General features: G+C 42.5%; 1 protein-coding gene across 8 annotated transcripts in view; it reads left to right on the forward strand.

The window, feature by feature from the left end:
• Positions 1–20,356, forward strand: part of RERE (arginine-glutamic acid dipeptide repeats) — a 517,539-nt gene that overhangs the window by 375,314 nt on the left and 121,869 nt on the right. For all 8 annotated transcript variants that reach the window (XM_029066878.1, XM_029066882.1, XM_029066881.1 and 5 more), the window contains one exon: positions 11,121–11,219. In XM_029066878.1, coding sequence (XP_028922711.1) covers positions 11,121–11,219 — 99 coding nt within the window. The remainder of the gene's footprint in view (positions 1–11,120; positions 11,220–20,356) is intronic.

The following is a 20,356-nucleotide window of genomic DNA, read 5'->3' on the forward strand; positions in this document are numbered from 1 at the left end:
TTCATGGCCGATCCTGTCTACATTATTTACAAGCAGATGGGAATTACGGTGTTGGATGAGGTCCCCTATATGCTGTAAACTTCTTGTGGGGAGGGATTGTGTCTTCCTAGTATATTTGTGTTGTACTCTCCCCACAAGGGCCATGCTGTGGACACAGATATAATAATAATGATATTTGTTAATTGCTTACTATGTGCAATGCAATCAGGTGGATACAAGCAAATCGAGTGGGACACCATCCCCGTTCCACGTGGGGCTCACAATCTCAACCCCCATTTTATAGATGGGATAACTAAGTCCCAGAGAAGTGAAGTGATTTGCCCAAGATCACACAACAAAGAAGTGGTGGAGGCGGAATTAGAACCCATGACCTTCTGACTTCCCGGCCAGCTATGCCACACTGCCTAAGTACTCACTAAATTTCGTTGATTGAGTGATTGATTATAGAACAGTTAAATGGCATGGCCACTCTGTGGAGTAGCCAGGAAGTCAGCCTCTTTTCATGGTATTGTGAAGTTTTGTACCATAGTGCCATGGGCAGCAGATTCTGCTTGGTTAATAAGTCATCCTTCCCGTTTCACAGCTGGAGGAAATTGAGGTTACAAACCGTTTGAAGTTCAGAATCCCAAGGTGGAACCTGTTGAAACAGCCAGGAGCACAACCCACCGTTCCCCTCTTTGATAGTAGTGCCACTTTCCCTCTAGACTGTAAGCACTCTGGGGGCAGGGCACGTGTCTGTTATGTTGTTGTGTTATACTCTCCCAGTTGCTTAGTACAGTGCCCCTCCCCACAGTAAATGCTCAATAAATATGATGGCTTGATTGAAAAAAGACTGGAATATGGGTTGGAGCCTTCATATTTTGTGAAAAATTGGCTGGATTGCAGAAGCTCCGCCTGATAAGGAATTTGGGAATAAAGTTATGTTCAGAGCTTCAGAGGATGCTTGTTGTCCCACACGGGATTGCAGCAGAATCAAATTGGATTTATCCCATCCACTTGGCCAGACCAAGTGGTCTAAAAGGTGGGGTACATACATAGTTTAGGCAGATTAGATCCAGTCCCACTCGCACCTGGTCATCCCAGTCTGAGTGCGTGTACCTCTGCTCCGTCAGCTCCACCTCTCGATGGTCCACAGAAATGAAAATGAAATGCCCCTTTTTGGTGTTCGGGGATCAGTGCTTAGAGCAATCCTTTATCATCAAATGGAGTCTCACAACTCACTTTCAAAAATGCATTTGCATGTTCATTTTTTTCCCCCTCGTACAGTCCTCAAGTGATATATCGGGGAAGATGAGGAGATGGATGAAAGTGAGGTGGTGACCCTGAAATGAGGATTGAATGAAATGCTGCCTGAGCGTGGCTTATCAGGGAAACTGTGACCAGAAGGAGAGAGACATTGCTTATATGTGCATGGGGGAAAAAAAAAGCACAATGCTTTCCAGGCTCCAAATAGCTAGAATTATTGAGTATATATTTACTTCAGCTCTTCGGCTCTCCCGTGCAATTTTTCTTTTCTAAGATGATTTAAAGTTTGGTGGGTTTTTTGTGGCATGCTATAGGGATTTTGCAGGGAGGAGAAAGATCTATATAGGGTTCTTAATGGGCTCCAATTATTTAATATTGTAGTCTGAAAGCAGTGTAAGTCACATAGACTTTTCTACAGCTATCGTAATGACTGTAATTGTAAAAGGATGCCTTGCTGAAATAGAAGCTGCCAGATGCAATGCCATTCTGATCTAAAAAGGTCACAGTAAAAGGGACATTTAAATTAAGTTATAAATTACAATTGAAGAACAATATTTTGATGTGTGAGACCAGAGATGTCAGAGCGGGGAGATGTAATTCATGGGTTCATTATAGAACAGAGGTGCCTGACAGCTGAGCCATGCCAAAAGGAAAATTTATTTGCAACATCACGCAGACAGAAAATGGCAGCTTTGCCCCGATGTGAAGCTGGAGTAGAAACTTGAAACCTTGTGGTTCTACGCCGAGCTTATGCTAATAAGACCTACTTGCGATTCAGAGATATTTAATAACTGTTGTGATATACATGAGCTGTTTGGACACGCGCACGTTCAGAATTTTCTTTAAAATCCTGTGCTTGCTATAGAAATACCACTTTATAAAGCACAAGTTAGGCTGAAAGACCCAGCTGTGTATGTGTGTCTTGGGCAAAGGTAGGATTGCCATATTTCCAGAATTAGTCCGTCAGCAGGGTTGATGCTTCAAACAGTGATTCCTCCCGTGACAGCTTTGGAGTGGGATAATAATTCATTGTTTATAGCGATTCCTTGAAAAGTTCAGCCATGAGTTAATTAAACTGTAGGCAGTCATCATTAGGTATTATTTATTCTTCCAAGTACCTTGCCAATAAAGTGCTTATATATATTAAATTACTGAAAGTAATAAGCAGGGAATGATCCACAGGCAGAGTTAGAAAAGTAGATTTGAGTGCAGCAATTATGCTGTGGTATGGCTTTTTTCTCTTAGTAAATGATCCTTCGTGCTCTGGTTTGGATCATCTTGGATAGGAGCCAGTGTTCCAGATTCACTGGAAATTTGTTCCAAGGATGCTGCCATAGATACTGCTAGTCCTGCACTGGTGAATTCCATTCTCCCTTTGATAGATTCCAAGATGATAATAGTAATAATAATAATAGTGGTATTTATGCAGTGCTTACTGTATGCCAAGTCTTGTACTAAGTGCCAGAGTAGATCCAAGATAAGCAGATCGGACCCGGCCCTGTCCCGCTTGAGGCCCACAGTCGAATGGGGAGGGAGAACAGTTCATTGTGGCCCAATCTTTGTTAGGTCTGGGTGGCTCAGGTCAGGAAGTAAATGGGAACGGGTGAAAATATATTACATTCCTGCAGGCGACATAGACACGTTCCCTCCCGAAATCATTAAAGTTAATCAGCTTAAATAGTAGAAGAGAGGACAAGCAAAAAAAAACCAAAAAACCCCTCACCGTGTCACTAAGAAGCCACTAATTTTATGGTGCATCGCAAAAGACACATAAACAAAGACAGAGCAGCTGTGAGGTTGCCATGCACCTGCAGACTATTAACCCACACACGTACACTGCCCTACGCGCCACTATTCCCACCAATGTAATGGCTGCTGGTGTATGAGCAGGCAGGCGTGAAAGTCGGAGGGGTGGAAGGAGGCAGGAAAAGCAGAAGGGAGGTGTTGTTCTGGCCCCTCGGAGGGAGTACGTCAACATTTGCTCAGTCATAAAGGACATCAAGAGGGGAAAGATGTCTTTTAAGAGGTTTAGAGGTAAGCCATGGGCATCTGGAAAATTCGAAGATGGCAAACACCACCGCAGTAATGATTTGATGATGCAGTGCTCAGTCAGATCTGGGGTCTGGAGCATCTCTCTTCCAGCTCCAGAGACAGTGAGCTTGACCTCAGGGTGTGGAAGACAGACTCACGTCTTGTTCCACTGAGTTGGGAGCCCAGTCAAGAGAGCTGACACTCATGTGGGTGACAAAGGCAGATTTACAGACGAATATTCTAGTGCACATTGGAGGCTTTACCTGTGCTGATGCATTTAAAAGCAGGGCTTCTCCTAAGTGACTGCAGGTAATGGATCTTCCTGACTTACTGCTGGCAAGGCGTATTGATGTCTTGGGTGTGTTAATGCATCTCTTACCAATGGCTTGCAGAGATTGAGACAAATAGAGCAAAGATATTGGTGTCTTAGGTTGTCCTTTCTGCAGAGATCGTTTTCCAGAATTATTTCTGAATTGTGACACCCTATTCACACTACACCCACGTTGAGTTTTAACCCAGTTTTCATTAGCCCCAGGTTGGACAAAAGCTTACTATCCAGGCAAGTTATCTCTCTCGGTTTGCCTTGCGGCGGCTAAATGTAGCAGGCTTGAAAATGAAGCTGGGGAAAAACTCAACTTTCTCTTCCAGTATGGTTTCCCTGCTCAGCTGTCGCTTTTTTCTTTTCTTTTTTCTTCCAAAAAATAGCTCTTTTCTAATGTAGTAAAATTTTTCATCATATCACAGATGCTTCACCTCAGGACTATTAGAGAGACCTGAAATGCAACAATGTTTTGTGAAGTAAGGACACTTAGCCTGCCATTATACATTTCTCTGTGCGTTCTGACTAGAACACTGTTAAGAAGTTAGGGAATGTTCTTTGGCCAAAGTGGACTTATTTGAGAACGTTCTCCCTCCTACTTAGATCGTGAGCCTTTATGCGACAGGGAATGTGTGTGACCTGATTATATTTTATCTTCCCCAGCCCTCGACATAATTGCAAGTGCTTAACAAATACCACATTTACTGTTATTATAGCAGGTGTTACACGTTGTCAGAAGAAACTGCTTATGCGCATGTGCTCAGTGCCGGTGCAGGTGAGAGCTACAGCATTAGTTTTCCATAATTTTTTTTTTAAATAGTATTTAAGCACTTACTATGTGCCAGGCATTATTCTAACTGCTGGGGTAGCTACCAGCTAATCAAGTGGGACATAGTCCATGTCTCACATGGGTCTCACCAGTCTTAATCCCTATTTTACAGATGAGGTAATTGAGGCGCAAAGAAGTGAAGTGACTCGTCCAGGGTCACACAGCAGACAGGGAAGTGGGATTAGAACCCAGGTCCTTCTGACTCCCAGGCCTGTACTCTATCCCCCTGGCCACGTTGTGTCTCTTAATGAATGGTTTTGCAAGAATTCAACCCTTGTGTTCTAAGAGAACTGGGTATAGTCATATTTGGCCGAGGACTGTGTACCATTTTAAACTAGGAGCATGTCCGGTGTTGCTCCCTACTTATCTATTAGAGCATTCCCAAGCATGTTTGGAGCTTGTGTCCAGACTTAAAGATTCTAGTTCAAGTGTTTTGGATGATCAACTGACCGGCTCTCTGACACACTAGAAATTGAAAGAGAGAAATGCTTCACTTCAATTAAAAAGTCATTCATTCTTTTTGGAATTAAAACCAGACAGGTTTCATACTTGCTTCCTATTTGTATTTAGTGACTTCCTTCACCCCGCTCCTCATTAAAACCCTGGTAATACTAATGCCTCTTGAGTTGTCCTCGCTGAAGCTCGAGGCGTGATGTGGATTGTAACAGCTCCTTCAGCAGAGCTAGTGATCTGAAACCAAGGTCTGTACAGCAAACAGGAAAGGCCAAACTCTAATGGAAGCGCCTCAGCAGGAATTTACCTGAGTGTGTGGCCCAGACACGAATTCAGTTCTCCATCCCACTGGAAAATATTTCTTGCTCTGCTAGTTTTCAAAAGCAAATGATAAGAAGTGCTTCACTGAGCTTCAGTTTGGAACGTGTTTTGGTTTTAATGGTTTGACAAAAGACGGGAAGTTGAAAGAGAATGGTAGCATCTTGGCCTGTACTAGCCCAGTTGTTCCATTTTCTTTATTGTATAGAGTGAGCATGGTGTGTCTCTTCTCAAATTGACTTTCTTGATCCTTGACCCCAACCTCCCAATTTATTTTAAAACATTTTTTTCCTCTGGGAGTTGCTAAAGAATCACATCCTTAAAATGTTTGCTGCAGACACCTTCAAGCTTGTGGATGCAGAATTAAGCCTTTACCTTTCCCTAAAAATTAAAGTCATTTGAAGGTGTCTAGAGGGTAGACGTTTGAGGGGTGAAGTCATTCTGGATGAGGAGCAAGAGCCTGTGGATAGTTGTGTATAGTTGATGAAGAAAAACATTCAAATACATAAGTTGATAATGGCTTCAAGCCTCTCTGCCAGGTAATCCTCTTTCATATGTATCGGTTCACTTCACCTGCTATGCTCCAGTTCAGCCTCTTTACTTCTCTGCAGCTCACCTCACAGCAACTCAACTCTCCTGCATCCCACCCCTCGGTCGTTCACTTACCCTTGCCTGGAACTGTCTCATTCCTCTGTGCCTACCACCTCTCTAAATCTGCCGGGCCACAGCTCTCCCCAACGTCAGTGCCTTTCTAACATCCTACTCTTTCAGGAAGCCTTCCCCAGGTAATTCACAAAACCCTCAGTCATGACAGCCCAACAACCGTCTTTCAAGCACCTTTCAACCCTCTTTCTGTATTGTTTTTAGTGGAATTTAAGCACTTACTATGTGCCTGGCATTGTACTAAGTACTGGAATAATTACAGGCTAATCAGGTTGGCCACAGTCCATTTTCCACATGGGTCTCAATCCCCATTTTACAAATGAGGTAACTGAGGCACAGAGAAGTTAAGTGACTTGCCCAAGGTCATGCAGCAGACACATAGTAGAACTGGGATTAGAATCCAGGTCCTTCTGATTGATACCCAGGCCCATGGCTGTTGGCCATTCTGCTTCTCATTTCTATTCTCAAGATGTATGGATGTATGAATATTCAGTTATGTATTCAGCCATTTCATCCAGACCTACCACTACTTATTTTACTTCTGCTTTTCCTCCTGTACCTACTAGTTTGTAAATATTACTTGATTGCCCATGAGATTGAAAATTTCCTGAACAATCCTGATCCCTGTGAGCAGGGAACATGTATCTTCCTTGTCTTGTACTCTTCCAGGTGCCTAGTGGAGTGTTTTATATTCTCTTAGTTGCTCAATAAATATCACTGATTGATACATAGATAAATAAAAATGTAAATGGTGCTTATTTTTGGTCACTTTTGTGGCTCTCAGCTTGATATGCCTACCCTCCTTCCTTTCCTGCTTTCACGTATTCCTCACCAATCTAGCAAAAGATTATTTAACATGAGTTCCTAAATATCCAGTAGATTTGGAAAATACAGTAATTAAATCTTAATCCAGTTTTCCAGTCTAACTGTAAATATGATTTGAATAAGGTTCTAAATAAACCACTGCTTTAAAATGTTTCATAGGTACCCTCTAAAAAATGACACCTAAAATATGAATAATTTTTATTAATGGCCAACAAAAAATGACACTTTATATTAAATACAGTCATTTGAAATCAAGACTCCTTGACCAGTGACTTAAACTGTGAATATATCTCATTTTATATTGATCTGATTTCAGTCGTTTCCACCCAGGCTAACCAGTGCAAGTCAGGCAAGTTATAAAGGATGCTGGGTGTATCTGACTACTGATGTATTTCCAGGGGAGTGGAGATTCACTGAAAAATTACTTGATTGGTACATGTTTTATAGGTACTTGACCAGCAACCTAAATCACCTTAAAAATATTAAAGTGTGTATCTTATAAAATATGGGTAAATTGATCAGCTGGTTGTGTTCTGTTGCTCCAACCAGAGTCGATCAGGGTTTATTTTCATGGTTGCCCCATAGGGAATGGAGCGATGGACTCTGCTTCCAAGCCATTCCAGTCTTCACAAGGAGACTGTCATGAAAGGGTAGCATTGATCTCTTCCTGTTTGGGGGAAAAGAAACCTCACTCTCACACCTGACAGTTACTGGTTCAGTTAAAGGTCTTTTGGGAGAACTTGTCAATCAGTCTGAGACCGTGAGCTCATTGTGGGCAGGGAGTGTCTGTATACTCTTATATTGAACTTTCCGAAGCACTTAGTACAGTGCTTTGCACGTAATAAACGTTCAATAAATACAGTGGAATAAATAAATGAACGAATAGTATTGAGTGAGCATCTAGTCTATGCGTTGGCCTTTACCGAGCACTTGGGAAGTACAAGATAGGTTAAAAATAAACACGGACCCTGGCCCTCAAGGAGCGTTTAGTCTAGTGGGTGGGAGACCGACACCTCTGTTTAAGAGGAAACCTTCTGTCGCTAGTAATTTTGTCACTGTTCAGGGAGGCGGCTCACCCCCTGCTGTTTCTTGGATGTGAAATTGATTGGGTCAGGCTACATTTGGTCACTCAGTGGCAGAACACGAAATAGAACACGAATAGAATCCTGTCCTCCCCCTGACTTTCCCATCATTGTATATGGTACCACCATCCTTCCTGTCTCACAAGCCTGTAAACCTTGGCTTTATCCTTGACTCTTTTCTCTTTTCAACCCCCATTTTCAACCCATCACTAAATCTTGTCAGTCCCACCTTCACAACATCACTAAACTCCACCCTTTCCTCTCTATCCAAATTGCTACCTCGTCAGTACAGTCACTTATCCTATCCTGCCTGTATTACTGCATCAGCCTCCTTGCTGACTCCCCAGCCTCCTGCCTCTTCCCTGTTTCACTCTGCTGCCCGGATCATTTTTCTACAGAAACGTTCAGGACATGCCACCCCAGCCCTCAAAAACACTCCATCTCCGCATCACACAAAAACTCCTCACCATTGGTTTTAAAGCATTCCATCACCTTGCCCCATCCTACCTCACCTTGCTACTCTCCTACGGCAACCCAGCCCTTACACTTCGTTCTTCTAATGCTAACCTTTTCACTGTGCCTCAATCTCGTCTATGTTGCGGACGGCTGACTCCTTGCCCACATCCTACCTTTGGCCTGGAATACCCTCCCTCCTCAAATTCGACAATTACTCTCCCCGATTTCAAAGCATTATTGAAGGCCCATCTCCTCCAGGAGGCCTTCCCTGATTAAGTCCCCCCTTTCCTCTCTTATTTCACTCCCTTGTGTCACCCTGCTCCCTTTGTTTTTCCCCCCTCCCAGCCCCACAGCATTTATGTGCATATCTGAAATTTATTTGTTTATATTGTTTGTCTCCCCCTACCCACACCTCCCAGACTGTAAGCTCATTGTGGGCAGGGAATGTGTGTTTATTGTTGCATTGTACTCTCCCAAATGCTTAAACAGTGTTCTGCACACAGTAAGCACTCAATAAATATGATTGAATGAATAATTATTAAACTTAACTAATGTCCATGTTAGAAGTCAAAATGGCCTGAGACGTCAAAGCCATTTAACTGTAGGTGTTTGTGGGCCTTCTGCTTTAGGTCCTCTAAACTGGTTCTTTTTTGGACTGTCATCTTCCTTCGGAGTTCCAGCTACCAGAACCAAGTAGATGTCTCCCAAATCTATCTTTTTGACCTTGTCCTTTCCCTTGCTTTACCCTGACTGTATCTCCTTCTGCCTCTGGGGTATCTGCATCTCAGTCACCTGCCATCATAAATCGAATTCATCTTCTTTTCTGAGCCATAGCCTCCTAACTTTCCCATCAGTGTTGACACCACCTTTATCCTTCCTGTACGTAAAACTCTCAACCTTGTTGCTGCCTTTGAATCTTTTGCCTTCTGCGTCCCACAACCCGTCAGTCTCTAAATCCTACCAGTCCTTTCACTACAGTATTTCATGAATACAACCTTTCTTCTCCCCTTTTACAAATACTCAACTAGCCCACATCACCCCTTTGCTATCTACATATAAGAAGCCTCCTCTGCTGGTCTCCCCACCTCAATCTTCTACCCTCAAAAACCTTGTTACATTCAGCTGCATGTTTCATCTCCTTTAGACACTGTTCAGAACTCATCACTCTTCCTCAGAAGCCTCCAGTGGGTACTTGTTCTCTCTTAAAACAGAAAACTCCTAACCGTTAGCAGCAAGGCTAGTGATCAGCTCTCTCCCTCTTACCCATCTCGTCTCTTCTACTACATTCCAACTTATACTTATCACTCCTTCTAATTTTCTAATTGTACCTCATTCTTGAATCCCCCAATCCAAATCCCATCATCCATCACTCCTCTCCTGCTTGTGTGGGATACCATCCCCTCTCAAACTTGCCATATCTTCAGGGCCCTCCTAAAAAGCCAACTTCAGGAGGCATTCCCTAGTTAATTCCCCTCTTCCTTCTCTTTCCACCTATTGAACAATTTAGTGCTTGTGTGTATATCCTCTCATTCTTACCTAATTTTTAAAATGGTTAATTTGTTACTGATGCTTTAGTTTCCCCATCTGTAGCAGCAGGAGAATCCCTGCTCATATTTGCCTCAGAGACTTTTAGGGAGAGTGAGGTGAAGAAAATACATGTGCAAGAGCTTTGTGTTCTTAGGAAGAAAGTCTCTATGGGAAGCCCAGGCATAATATTAAGAAAAATCAAAGCAACCAGATAGTCAAGACTGCATACAGACAAATTTTAGGCAACAGACCATATATTCTCCTGCTTGATAAGGAATTGATAGAACTCATTGCTTGTCCCCTAAGCAAAAATAATTTAAGACATGCACAGTAAAGATACTTAAATAGGTAGGCCTGTTAGAGGAGTTGAAACACTGTGGAGACGATGCACATGAAAGAAAAAGCCAATTATCTCAGGGTATAGGATGATTAAAAGTCTTAAGGAATTAGGGTGCCGTTATTCACTGGCATTAAGTCAGAAGGTGGTTGTTTTTGGATTCCTATCATATAACCTGCAGAGATTTATTTCAATAATGTATGGTACACTCCTGACTTTTTTGTGGGTGTGGAATAACCACTCTGAGGATCAGCCAAAACCCAGATGTACTCCGACTAGTCAGACGGTAGAGGATTGTTTGGGACCTTTGGCAGCCATTTTGAGGAGGGTCTTTTCTTGGTACCCCCTTCCCCTCAGTGCCCCAGCCATAGACAGTACCTAAGTGTGCTGACCTTGGAGTAGATCTCCAGGTGTATTTAGTGTTTACTGTCTGCAAGTTACTGCAGTAATTGTGGGCTAAAGACAAGATCATCAAAATGGACACTGTCCTTGTCTCACAGGAATCACAGGATACGAGGAAGGGAAAGCTGGTATCCCCATTTTACAGATGAGGAAATTGCGGCATGGGTTGACTGACTTGCCCAAGATCACACCGTCTGTCAGTAGCATCGCTGGGACTAGAGCCCCAATATCCTGACTCCCAGATCCTTGCAGTCTATTCGACCAATTGCCCTAAATGGACACTCTCTTGGGGAAACTCCTCCCACACAAGGCTATGTAAACATAGAAACTTTTCTCAGACAGCTCTCTTGGCCCCAGGCTCTGCAGCCATTTAGGAGACTAACTCGGTCCTGGTGAATATCTCCGCAGTTCTGCTGCCACATCTCCCGAGAGTAAGTGAGGAGGGGTTTGGAAGTGCAGAGGGAATGGAAGTAGTTCACGTCTGGTCACTGTGGGCATGGGCTCCCCCTGGTCTCCAAAGCCGTTTCAGCATTGATACACTCAATTCATCAAAGATTCCTCTTTGTTGCTTTGCCTCCTGCCCTGGAGTGGTTAAATGAAATAATTCTTTGGACTTCTTTTGTTATCATTTAGCTACACGAAAGCAACTATGACGCTGGAAAAGCCCTTCAGCGCCTGGTGAAGAAGCCGGTGCCCAAGCTGATTGAGAAGTGTTGGACTGAAGATGAAGTGGTAAGGAATGGTCCTCACAAGGGGGCTTTGGGTTCCCCTGACCCCCTCCCCGAGATGTACCTGTACTGCCATGCTGGGAAAACGGATGCATTTCTGAACGGGAAGTCAATCGAACGGATGCATTTCTGAACGGGAAGTCAATCGACGCAGGCCCATGGAAAGCGAGCCTATAAACTCCACCATCTAAACAATATTGAAGTGTTATCTTGGTTTTCAGATAAATCGGAATACAATGTCCAAAATAGGTGTTAGGAAGATCGTGGGCATGATAAGACAGAAAAAGTTGAGCTCTCCGTTTGTATTTTGGAAATTAGTATCGTAGAATATCTTCCCAGTGTAAACTTTGGAACTTTATCTTTAAGCTGTGTCTTAGATTAGGGGGTGGGTACTCTAGGAGCCTTAGATGCCTCCATATTTGATCGAATTGCATATGCATCTGTAGGTTCCAGTATGTGGGCAGTGGGAACTTTGTACCTTCCCCATTTTGACCCGCAAAAGACACTAGCATCGGTCTCCCGGGTTTTCCACCTCCATGAACTTTGGACAAGCCCCTCACTCTTTCAGGTGCAAGGCACCCGAAAGGCCAAGTTTTTGTATATTTCCTTACCCAAAAAATAGTAGTGTAACTTAACACATGTGGACCCTCGATTTTTAACTGAGTCGTAAAAGAACATAGCCTGCCTAATGACATAGGCCAAAAGACATAACCCAGAAGACTGATGGTTTAAGCAAATCCCAAGCTGTGAGAACCAGCTAAAACAGCAAGCTGGTGTCGAAGCTAAGAGGAGGTGCAATTTTCCCTCTCCAATACAGTTCTTTATCGTTAAACTCCACTTATTCTATAAGTCACAAGCAGGTGATTTCAATGCATTTTGCTGCCTTTCAGTGTAACTTTTTTGCTAGTCGAAGGTAAAAATCTGGATAAAAAGAGGCCTAGATTAAAGCAGTTTATTCTATCAAGCAAACAAAACTGGGGGAAGAAGACTGCCCGACGACATTCTGGGGATGAAAGCGGGTAGGAGGAAAACAGTACAGAATATCAAAATCCAGTAATGTAATCTGCCAATTAAGTGTGTCTGATAGTTACAGGGTAGGTTATTTTACTTACCCTGGCCAGACATATAATATGATTAACTGTTTAATACATTTGGATCAACTGAGGAGCTTTTGTCCTCTCCTCTTTCTCCTCCTCCATCTTGCCTCTGTGCCTTTGAGTGTCTTCATCCCCCCTCCCGCCCCTCCTTCCCCCTGAGCCCCTTCCCCTAGCTCCCTCCCCCCCCTTCTCTTCCCTCCTTCCCTCTCCATTTTCACCACCTCTCTCCCATCCTCTCCCCTCCACCCGCTCCTTTTATTTCCTGTTTTGTCTTCCCTGGTTACTGCCCTGCAGCAGTAGCCTATGTTAACTGCGATACGCTGACTGTGACACCATTGTTGCAGCCTGGGGTTTGTGATCAGCGGTTGGTATTACATGATGGAGAGTGCAGCCTTACAAATAAGCAAAGGCAAGGTTTATTGAAAAATGAAACATTACTCCAAAACAGCAAACGCTATGAGTACAGAATAATGATCATTAACGCCATAAATCATTGTCAGTCTTGGCTCATTTTATCATATTTGCTGCTGGTTCTATTCTGTCCAAGTTTCCAGAAATGTTTGGCAGTGATTCAACCTTTGTAGAGCCAGAGATCAAACTGCTGTCTTATTTATAGGAAGTTAAGCCCCACCCTCAAAATCTCAAATGTATGAGAGGGGAGGAGAGTGGGGAAAGGGGCTGTGTGTTTTTGGGTGGATGTGCATGCACCCCCGTGCGTATCCTTGATTATCATGTGGATTTGTTTGCGATTCTGACTGACAGCTTGGAGAATGCTCCAGTTGAATGTAGCAAAATCAAATCTTTGAGCAGTAGCGCACCAGATAAGACAATTAGAATCGTAACCGTAATTCAATCTCTTCCCTGAAGAACATTCCCTGTCAGTACATTACGTGCTCTTAAGCTTACTTGCTTTTCCCCCAAACTTGATTTCAAAGGAATCAGAAAATAAATGACCAGAAATAAAAGAGCCGCTTAGACAAATGCATACCATGCCCACTTCTGGTCTTCTCCTTTTTAAAAAGCATTTTCTTGCACACTTTTCATCTGGTTATTTTTAAGCTCTCTGTTTCCAGTATATCATGCTGTTTTATCTTGTCATATAAAAAGTCGAGAAGGAGTTGTATTCCTGTAGCACCAGTGTACAACATTCACAGCAGGTGCTGCTGACTTTTAGGGGATGGTGAAACACCTGGCAATATAAATTTCCAACCGAAATGTACGGGGAGGGATCAGGTTATCCAGTAATCCTGGCAGATCTGTCTCTATTGACAGATTGTGAGCTAGTAGCCTGCAATTGTGTATATGAGCTCTCTAGATTGATGTCATATAAGTTGTTCCATTACAGGAAGGAGACGCAGGTTCCAGTTAGCCCAATTTTCCATCTCCAGTGAGGGCAACGAAGGATGTTTGGAGGAATAGCATGGCTGCTTTTCGGAACATCCATCCTCAGGGTTGGGGATTTATTTTCTTCCATCCCAGATACCAGCCTACTTACTCTGCTTCAATTTTGTCTCTCTCGGAAAAGACCCCTTGATCATGCCCTTCCTCCTGCCTGGAGTTCCCTTCCCTTTCGTGTGCAACAGACTGCCGCTCTCCCTGCCTTCAAAGCTCTAGTAAGATCCTTGTCCTGACTTCTTATTGCCAGTAAACTAGACTCTTCCTTGCTTTATATTAGTGTCTGTCTCCCTCTATAGATTGTAAGCCCATAGTGGGTAGGGAATGTCTTGATTGTTATACTATACCAAGTGCTTTACCATTTTCTGCATCCAGTAAGTGCTCAGTAAATACGACTGAATGAATCAGTCCATCATCTCTCCTACAGAAGACCTTCCCTGACTAACCTCTCCCCTCCGCACCCTATCATCCCTCCCTCTGTGTCAGCCGTGCACTGAAGTTCGATCCCTCTAAGCACTTTGATACTCACCCCATTCCCAAAGCATGTATGTACATATCCTTATACTCCTTTGCATCCCCTACCCGAAATGTCCGTCTCCCCCTCTAGACTATAAATTCCTCTGTTTAAGTGTCCTCTCTCAAGTGCTTAGTACAGTACTCTGCACACAGTAAAAGCTCAGTGAATACCATTGATCGATTCATTCCTAACTCTCTCTCAAACAACCTATCACGGACCTTTAGAGTTCTTTGTGAGCAAAGAATGTGTCTTGGCCTTCTTTAGTATGTTCCTAGGTGTTCAGTACAGTGCGTTGCATTCCACAGGCACTAGAAACACACCATTACTATCATCCACATGTTTTATCCACCACTCTCAAGCATTCAACATCCCTATCATTTTTCCTCTAAATTTCTCATTTTCCTTTTAATAATCCATTCCAGGTCTCTTGACTATAAATGCCTCCCCCTTCTTGAAGCTAACGATGTTTTCTGTGTAAAGAGTTTCCTTTGGTAACAAATTCTTTATGTGTACCACCTAAACTGCGAATATTTTTCGTTTTATTTTTCCAGCTTTAGTGGGTTCCTCCTGGTCCTGGTGTGTTGGGATTTAGTAAATGACTATTCCATATTCATCTTATTTATAACCTGTGTGGTTTTGTAAACTTGAAATGTGCCCCTTCTCATTCTTTGCCTTTCTCTTTTCTATCTGTTTTCTTAAGCAAGCTGCTCTGTCACTTGGTCATTTGGGGTCATTTTGCCCTCCTCTTACCTTCCCTAGCTCTGGTATGTCCTTCTGAAAATGCAAGGACCAAATAATAATTTTGGTATTTGTATATGCCAAGCACTGTACTAAGCCCTGGGGTAAATACAAGGTAATCAGGTCCCATATGGGGCAGGTCGGAGAACTTGTATTGAATTCCCAATTTGCAGATGAGGGAACCGAGGACTATGGAAGTGAAGTGACTTGCCCAAGGTTACACAGACAAATGGCGGTGCCAGTATTAGAACACAGTTTCTCTAACTCTTAGCCTGTCCTCTTTCTAGTCAGTCAATCATATCGAGTGCTTACTGTGTGCAGATCACTATACTAAGTGCTTGGGAGAGTAACACTATAAAGACACATTCCCTGCCCACAATGAGCTTGCAGTCTAGAGAGGTCACTAGGCCATGCTCCAGCCTTGATTGAGCCATAGATAAATGGTTTGCGTTTTGTAAAACAATAATAATAGTAAGTGCTTATTCTGTGCCAAGCATTATAAAAGGAGCTGGGGTAGATATAATATCATCAAGTTGAACCCAGCCCCTGCCTCAAAGAAGGAGAGAAAACAAGTATTGAATCTCCATTTTAACTGTGTGGAAATGGAGACACAGAAAAGTTAAGTGACTTGCCCGGGGTCACACAGCAGCCAAATGGCAGAGCTGAGAGTAACAACCCAGCCCATTCGAACTTTTTCACTTATGCCATGCTTTTTCGTTTTATTACAATAAAAACTGTAAAATCCCTTGTATAACTTTGGTCAAGTCACTTGACTTCTCTGTGCCTCAGTTTCCCCAACTGTAAAATGGTGATTCAGTACCTGTTCTCCCTCCTACTTAGATTGTGAGCCCCATGAGAGACCGGGACAGTCTCCGACCTGAGTAATTTTATCCATTCCAGCACTTAGAACAGTGCTTGACACATAATGATTGCTTAACAAATACCGTAACAATAATAATGCAAAGATACTCAGCATTTAGGTGACTCTCCTGCCTGCTGCCTCTTATTGAATCACTGATGTGAGAGAAGAGTCAATTTATGAAGGACAAATTGTAAACACAGCACTTAGAAACTTTAACCAGGCACCTGATGGGCTATCCAAAGTAAACGATAGTTTGAGTGATTCAAAATATTTCAGATTACTGAAAAGAATTGGGCTCTCACCTGAAAAAGCAAATCAGATCCACATTTCGATCTTTCAACTATGCAAACCAACTGGTCCTAGATAATCTGGATAATTAGCTTTCTTGTTGACTAGGGTATTTTTGTGGATGAGATTCAAAATGTGACAAAACAGGCATCTGAGGCAATCATTTTAAAACTTAGTAAAGAAGCTTATTTTTCTGTGAAAGCCTCACATTTGATCTACTGGTCCACTTCCGTCAGTTGGGTCAGTATAAATTATCCTGAGATATTAAAGACAGTCTAGTTGGAAAACATTTGAACCTTTTAACATGTTTCTTTGAATAGATGAGGATATGTCTGCTACTAATAGACATGGAATGTCTTGCACTCAATCTCCATTCTAAAATAATAATTATGGTATTTGTTAAGCACTTACTATGAGCAGGACATTGTATTAAATGCCGGGGTGGATATGAGCAAAGCAGGTTGGACACAGTCTGTTCCACATGGGGCTCACAGTCTCAATCCCCATTTACAAATGAGGTAACCAAGGCCCAGAGAAGTGAAATGACTTGCCCATGGTCACACAAAAGACAAGTGGAGTAGCTGGGATTAGAACCCGTGATCTTCTGACTCCCAGGCCGTGCTCTCTCCACCAGGCCTTGCTGCTTCTAAAAGGGAGAAAGGTTTAGTGTTGCCAACGTGGTAGCAGCCTTCAATGGCGGGGGGGGGGGGGGGGGGGGGGGGGGGGGATGTGCAGTTTGATACATAGCCCGGCCTGCACATTCTGCTCCTCTGCCACTAAGCTCCTCACTGTCCCTCGTTCTCACCTGTCCTGCCGTTGACCCCAGCCCATGTCCTACCTCTGTCCTGGAATGCCCTCCCTCCTCATATCCGCCAACTAGCTCTCTTCCCCCCTTCACAAAGCCCTACTGAGCACTCACCTCTACCAGGAGGCCTTCCCAGACTGAGCCAACCATTTCCTCTGCCCCTCCTTCCCTCCACATCGTCCCTACTCCCTCCCTCTGCTCTACCTCCTTCCCCGTCCCAAAGCACTTGTGTATATTTGTACATATTATTCTATTTGTTTTATTAACGATGTGTATATATCTATAATTCTGTTTATTTTGATACTGTTGATGCTGGTCTACTTGTTTTGTTTTGTTGACTGTCTCCCCCTTCTAGACTGTGAGCCCGTTATTGGGTAGGGATTGTCTCTGTTGCCGAATTGTACTTTCCAAGCACTTAGTACAGTGCTCTGCACACAGTAAGCACTCAATAAATATGAATGAGTGCATGAATAATAGTTCAATAATAATAACTGTGGTATTTAAGCGCTTACTATGTCCCAAACACTGTAACAAATGCTAGGGTAGTTACAAGATAATCAGTCCCAATTGGGACTCACAGTCTCAAGTAGGAGGGAGAACAGGAATTGAATCCCTATTTTACAGATGAAGGAACTGAGGCACAGAGAAGTTAAGTGACCTACCCAAGGTCACACAGCAGGCAAGTGGCCGAGCCAGGATGAGAACCCGGGCCCTCAGACTCCCACACTCATGCTCTTTCCACTTGGCCACGCTGCTCAAATCCTAACAGTTCTTTTTGGTACTTCATCCTCTTCAACAAAAGATTATTACGGCTGTGAAGAATATTTACTATATTAGGACAAGCAAGGCAGAGGTCTAGACTGTGAGCCCGTTGTTGAGTAGGGATTGCCTGTTTGTTGCTGCATCATTCTGTCCAAGTGCTAAGTACAGTGCTCTGCTCACAGTAAGCGCTCAATAAATACGATTGAATGAATGAAAGGAATCAAAGTAAATGACTTGCTGCTACCTTGCTTATTAATCACGAGCCAGTTGCACACAGGTCATACAAAAATTATGCTCTTTTATTCTGTGGCAAAACCACCCAGACCAATAAGGCTTAAACAAGAGGATGAGAGAAAAATACAAATCAGAACTAAAAGAACCCATAGTTTATTAAGTTTTTAATTAAACATGATGAACACATTTAAATAACACAAAGGCCTCAGGCTGAACTGCACCTAATCGAAACAGATTAAGTCACCCGTCCACACTCAGATAGTTATTAATTCTGTTTATTTATGCATGCTAGCTGAAGGCAGCATTTGCTGCTGCTGCTCTGCTGCTGCTTATTGCACTGGGATTCCTTTGCAGCATGATGCTGGGATCTTAATTAGCATTCAGCTGTTGATTACAGAAACACTGATGAAGCTAATTGAATTCTCTTTAAATATCAAGGCCTGCATTTTCCTTGCAAAGTCAGACAGGTTGCTGCACAGGGGAAGGTTTGTGTGATTGGAGTTTCAAAGAATTGTGGAATTTGCACTCCACAGCTGTCCGTTTGACCCTCTTTGGTTTTTGAAATTGTCTAGACATCGAATCTCCTTGAAGGAAAAGGCCAGGTGTTGCTTGAGGTGAAGGTTTTGTTATGGTGCAAATGAATGCAGGGTCCTATCGAAGACCCTGCCATTTCATCCTGGATAAATGTAGCTTTTATCATGGAACATGCCACCTTTTAAATATTTTATACTACTTTTGATGTAGTGCCATTGAGGTAAACAACCAAATTCAAATAACCTCTTAAATTTTTATCCAAAGATAGTTAATTCTTGCTGGTGATAAACCTTAATTGGCCATGTACACGAATTTACAAGTTCATAAATTTTAAAGCGTCTGGATCCTGACTTCAGTTTAAAGCTGTTTGTCATGCATATAAATGAAAACCCTTCTTCCAAAAGTGACATGACATGGCAAACTAATTTTCTGAATATTTGTAATCCGGTGAACCAGTGTGGCTGGTCAAGAAATTACTTCCACAGAATACACACAGTTATATGCTTGGTTTCTTTCCCAGCATCCTCCCCAAACATCCTTCTTATGCCCCTTTTAGAATATCTGCTCAAGAAAACATTGTTTTCATTGTTCGCTGCTTTGAAGCCAAGCACCTAGAATATGCTGGAAGACAGGGCTGCTTACTGGGGCAAAACACTATGAATTTTATTTACTATTTGTGTGGCAGCTGTAAAAAAAAAAAAAAAAGGGAACTAACTCTGAGCAAAATTGAACTAAAATCTCTGCAAGGGGAACAAGAAGAGGGAGTGGAAGAGAGGGCAGCCTTGAAGGAGAGGGAAACATTAAGCCATCTTTGTAAATGAGGCTTCCATTGCTCGCCTGCATTTAAATCGTGGAAAATATTTTTAAATGTTGAAGAAAAATGCATAGGCTTGGTATCAGTTTTATGTTCATAATACAGGAAATAGGACAGTTTCATTCTGGAGAGATTGCTGGTAAGAATTCCCACCCTTCCAATTTGAATCATATCACTGAAATTCAGACAGTTTCCAAACAACTTTTAATCCGTGGAAATTGGGAATAAATTGAAAGTTGTACTTTGAAACCGTAGCCAGGAACCTGGAATTCAGACAACCAGATATGTGTGTGACTTGATAGAAAGGTAGATTTTTACCGCATTCCTTTCCACTCAGCCCCCATTTAAAAATCTAGCTCATCAGTGGGTAGGCCCGAAAGCAATCTTCTATGAACAAACAGGAAAAAGAGAATGTATGTGTTTGTATATTTAGAAGGAACTCCTCAGAGAAGATCATCACTGAAGCAAGGCATTAAAAAATCGTGACTATTCTCAAATATTTTACTACTAACCAAAAGTGGTTAGAGTTGATCTTGTATGCTAACTCATTACAGACAAGAGTTGAAGTCTAAAAGACTAGGGGGTTGGGGGAGAAACTCACATAAAAAAAAAAAATGGAGAAGAATTTGGATGAGGTTGCCCTTACCTAAAGATGAATGTCCTATAACAATGAAATATGACTGCTCTTGTTATGATTAACTCTCTTCAGATTTTGATCAAAACCGTTGCTTAAAGAGATCGATATTGTGGATCGAGCAGAGTTTATTGTTGAATCCTTTCAGAAATGAGACAGTGAATTAAAAATCAATTATATGTATAGAAAAGTTGGTATAGGGCAATCAATTTCATCCCCTAGTTTGCAGAAAGATCCCAGTGTTTAACCAGCTGTAAAAATGAATGAATTTTAAAAGCCTTTAGCAAATGAGATAGGGTAAGCACTTAGGAAGGGAGAGAATTTTTTTTAAAAAAAACCAGCATTTCATGTTCAGCAAAAGCTGCCTTCAGGAAAAATCTATAAATCCAGTCAGTGACCTTGGCTTCACCATGGGTGACTTTATTGCTTTTCTAGTCTTGATCTTTCTACAGCTGCCAAGT

The sequence above is a fragment of the Ornithorhynchus anatinus genome, chromosome 5 (genome assembly GCF_004115215.2).
Source record: "Ornithorhynchus anatinus isolate Pmale09 chromosome 5, mOrnAna1.pri.v4, whole genome shotgun sequence".
Taxonomy (NCBI): domain Eukaryota; kingdom Metazoa; phylum Chordata; class Mammalia; order Monotremata; family Ornithorhynchidae; genus Ornithorhynchus; species Ornithorhynchus anatinus.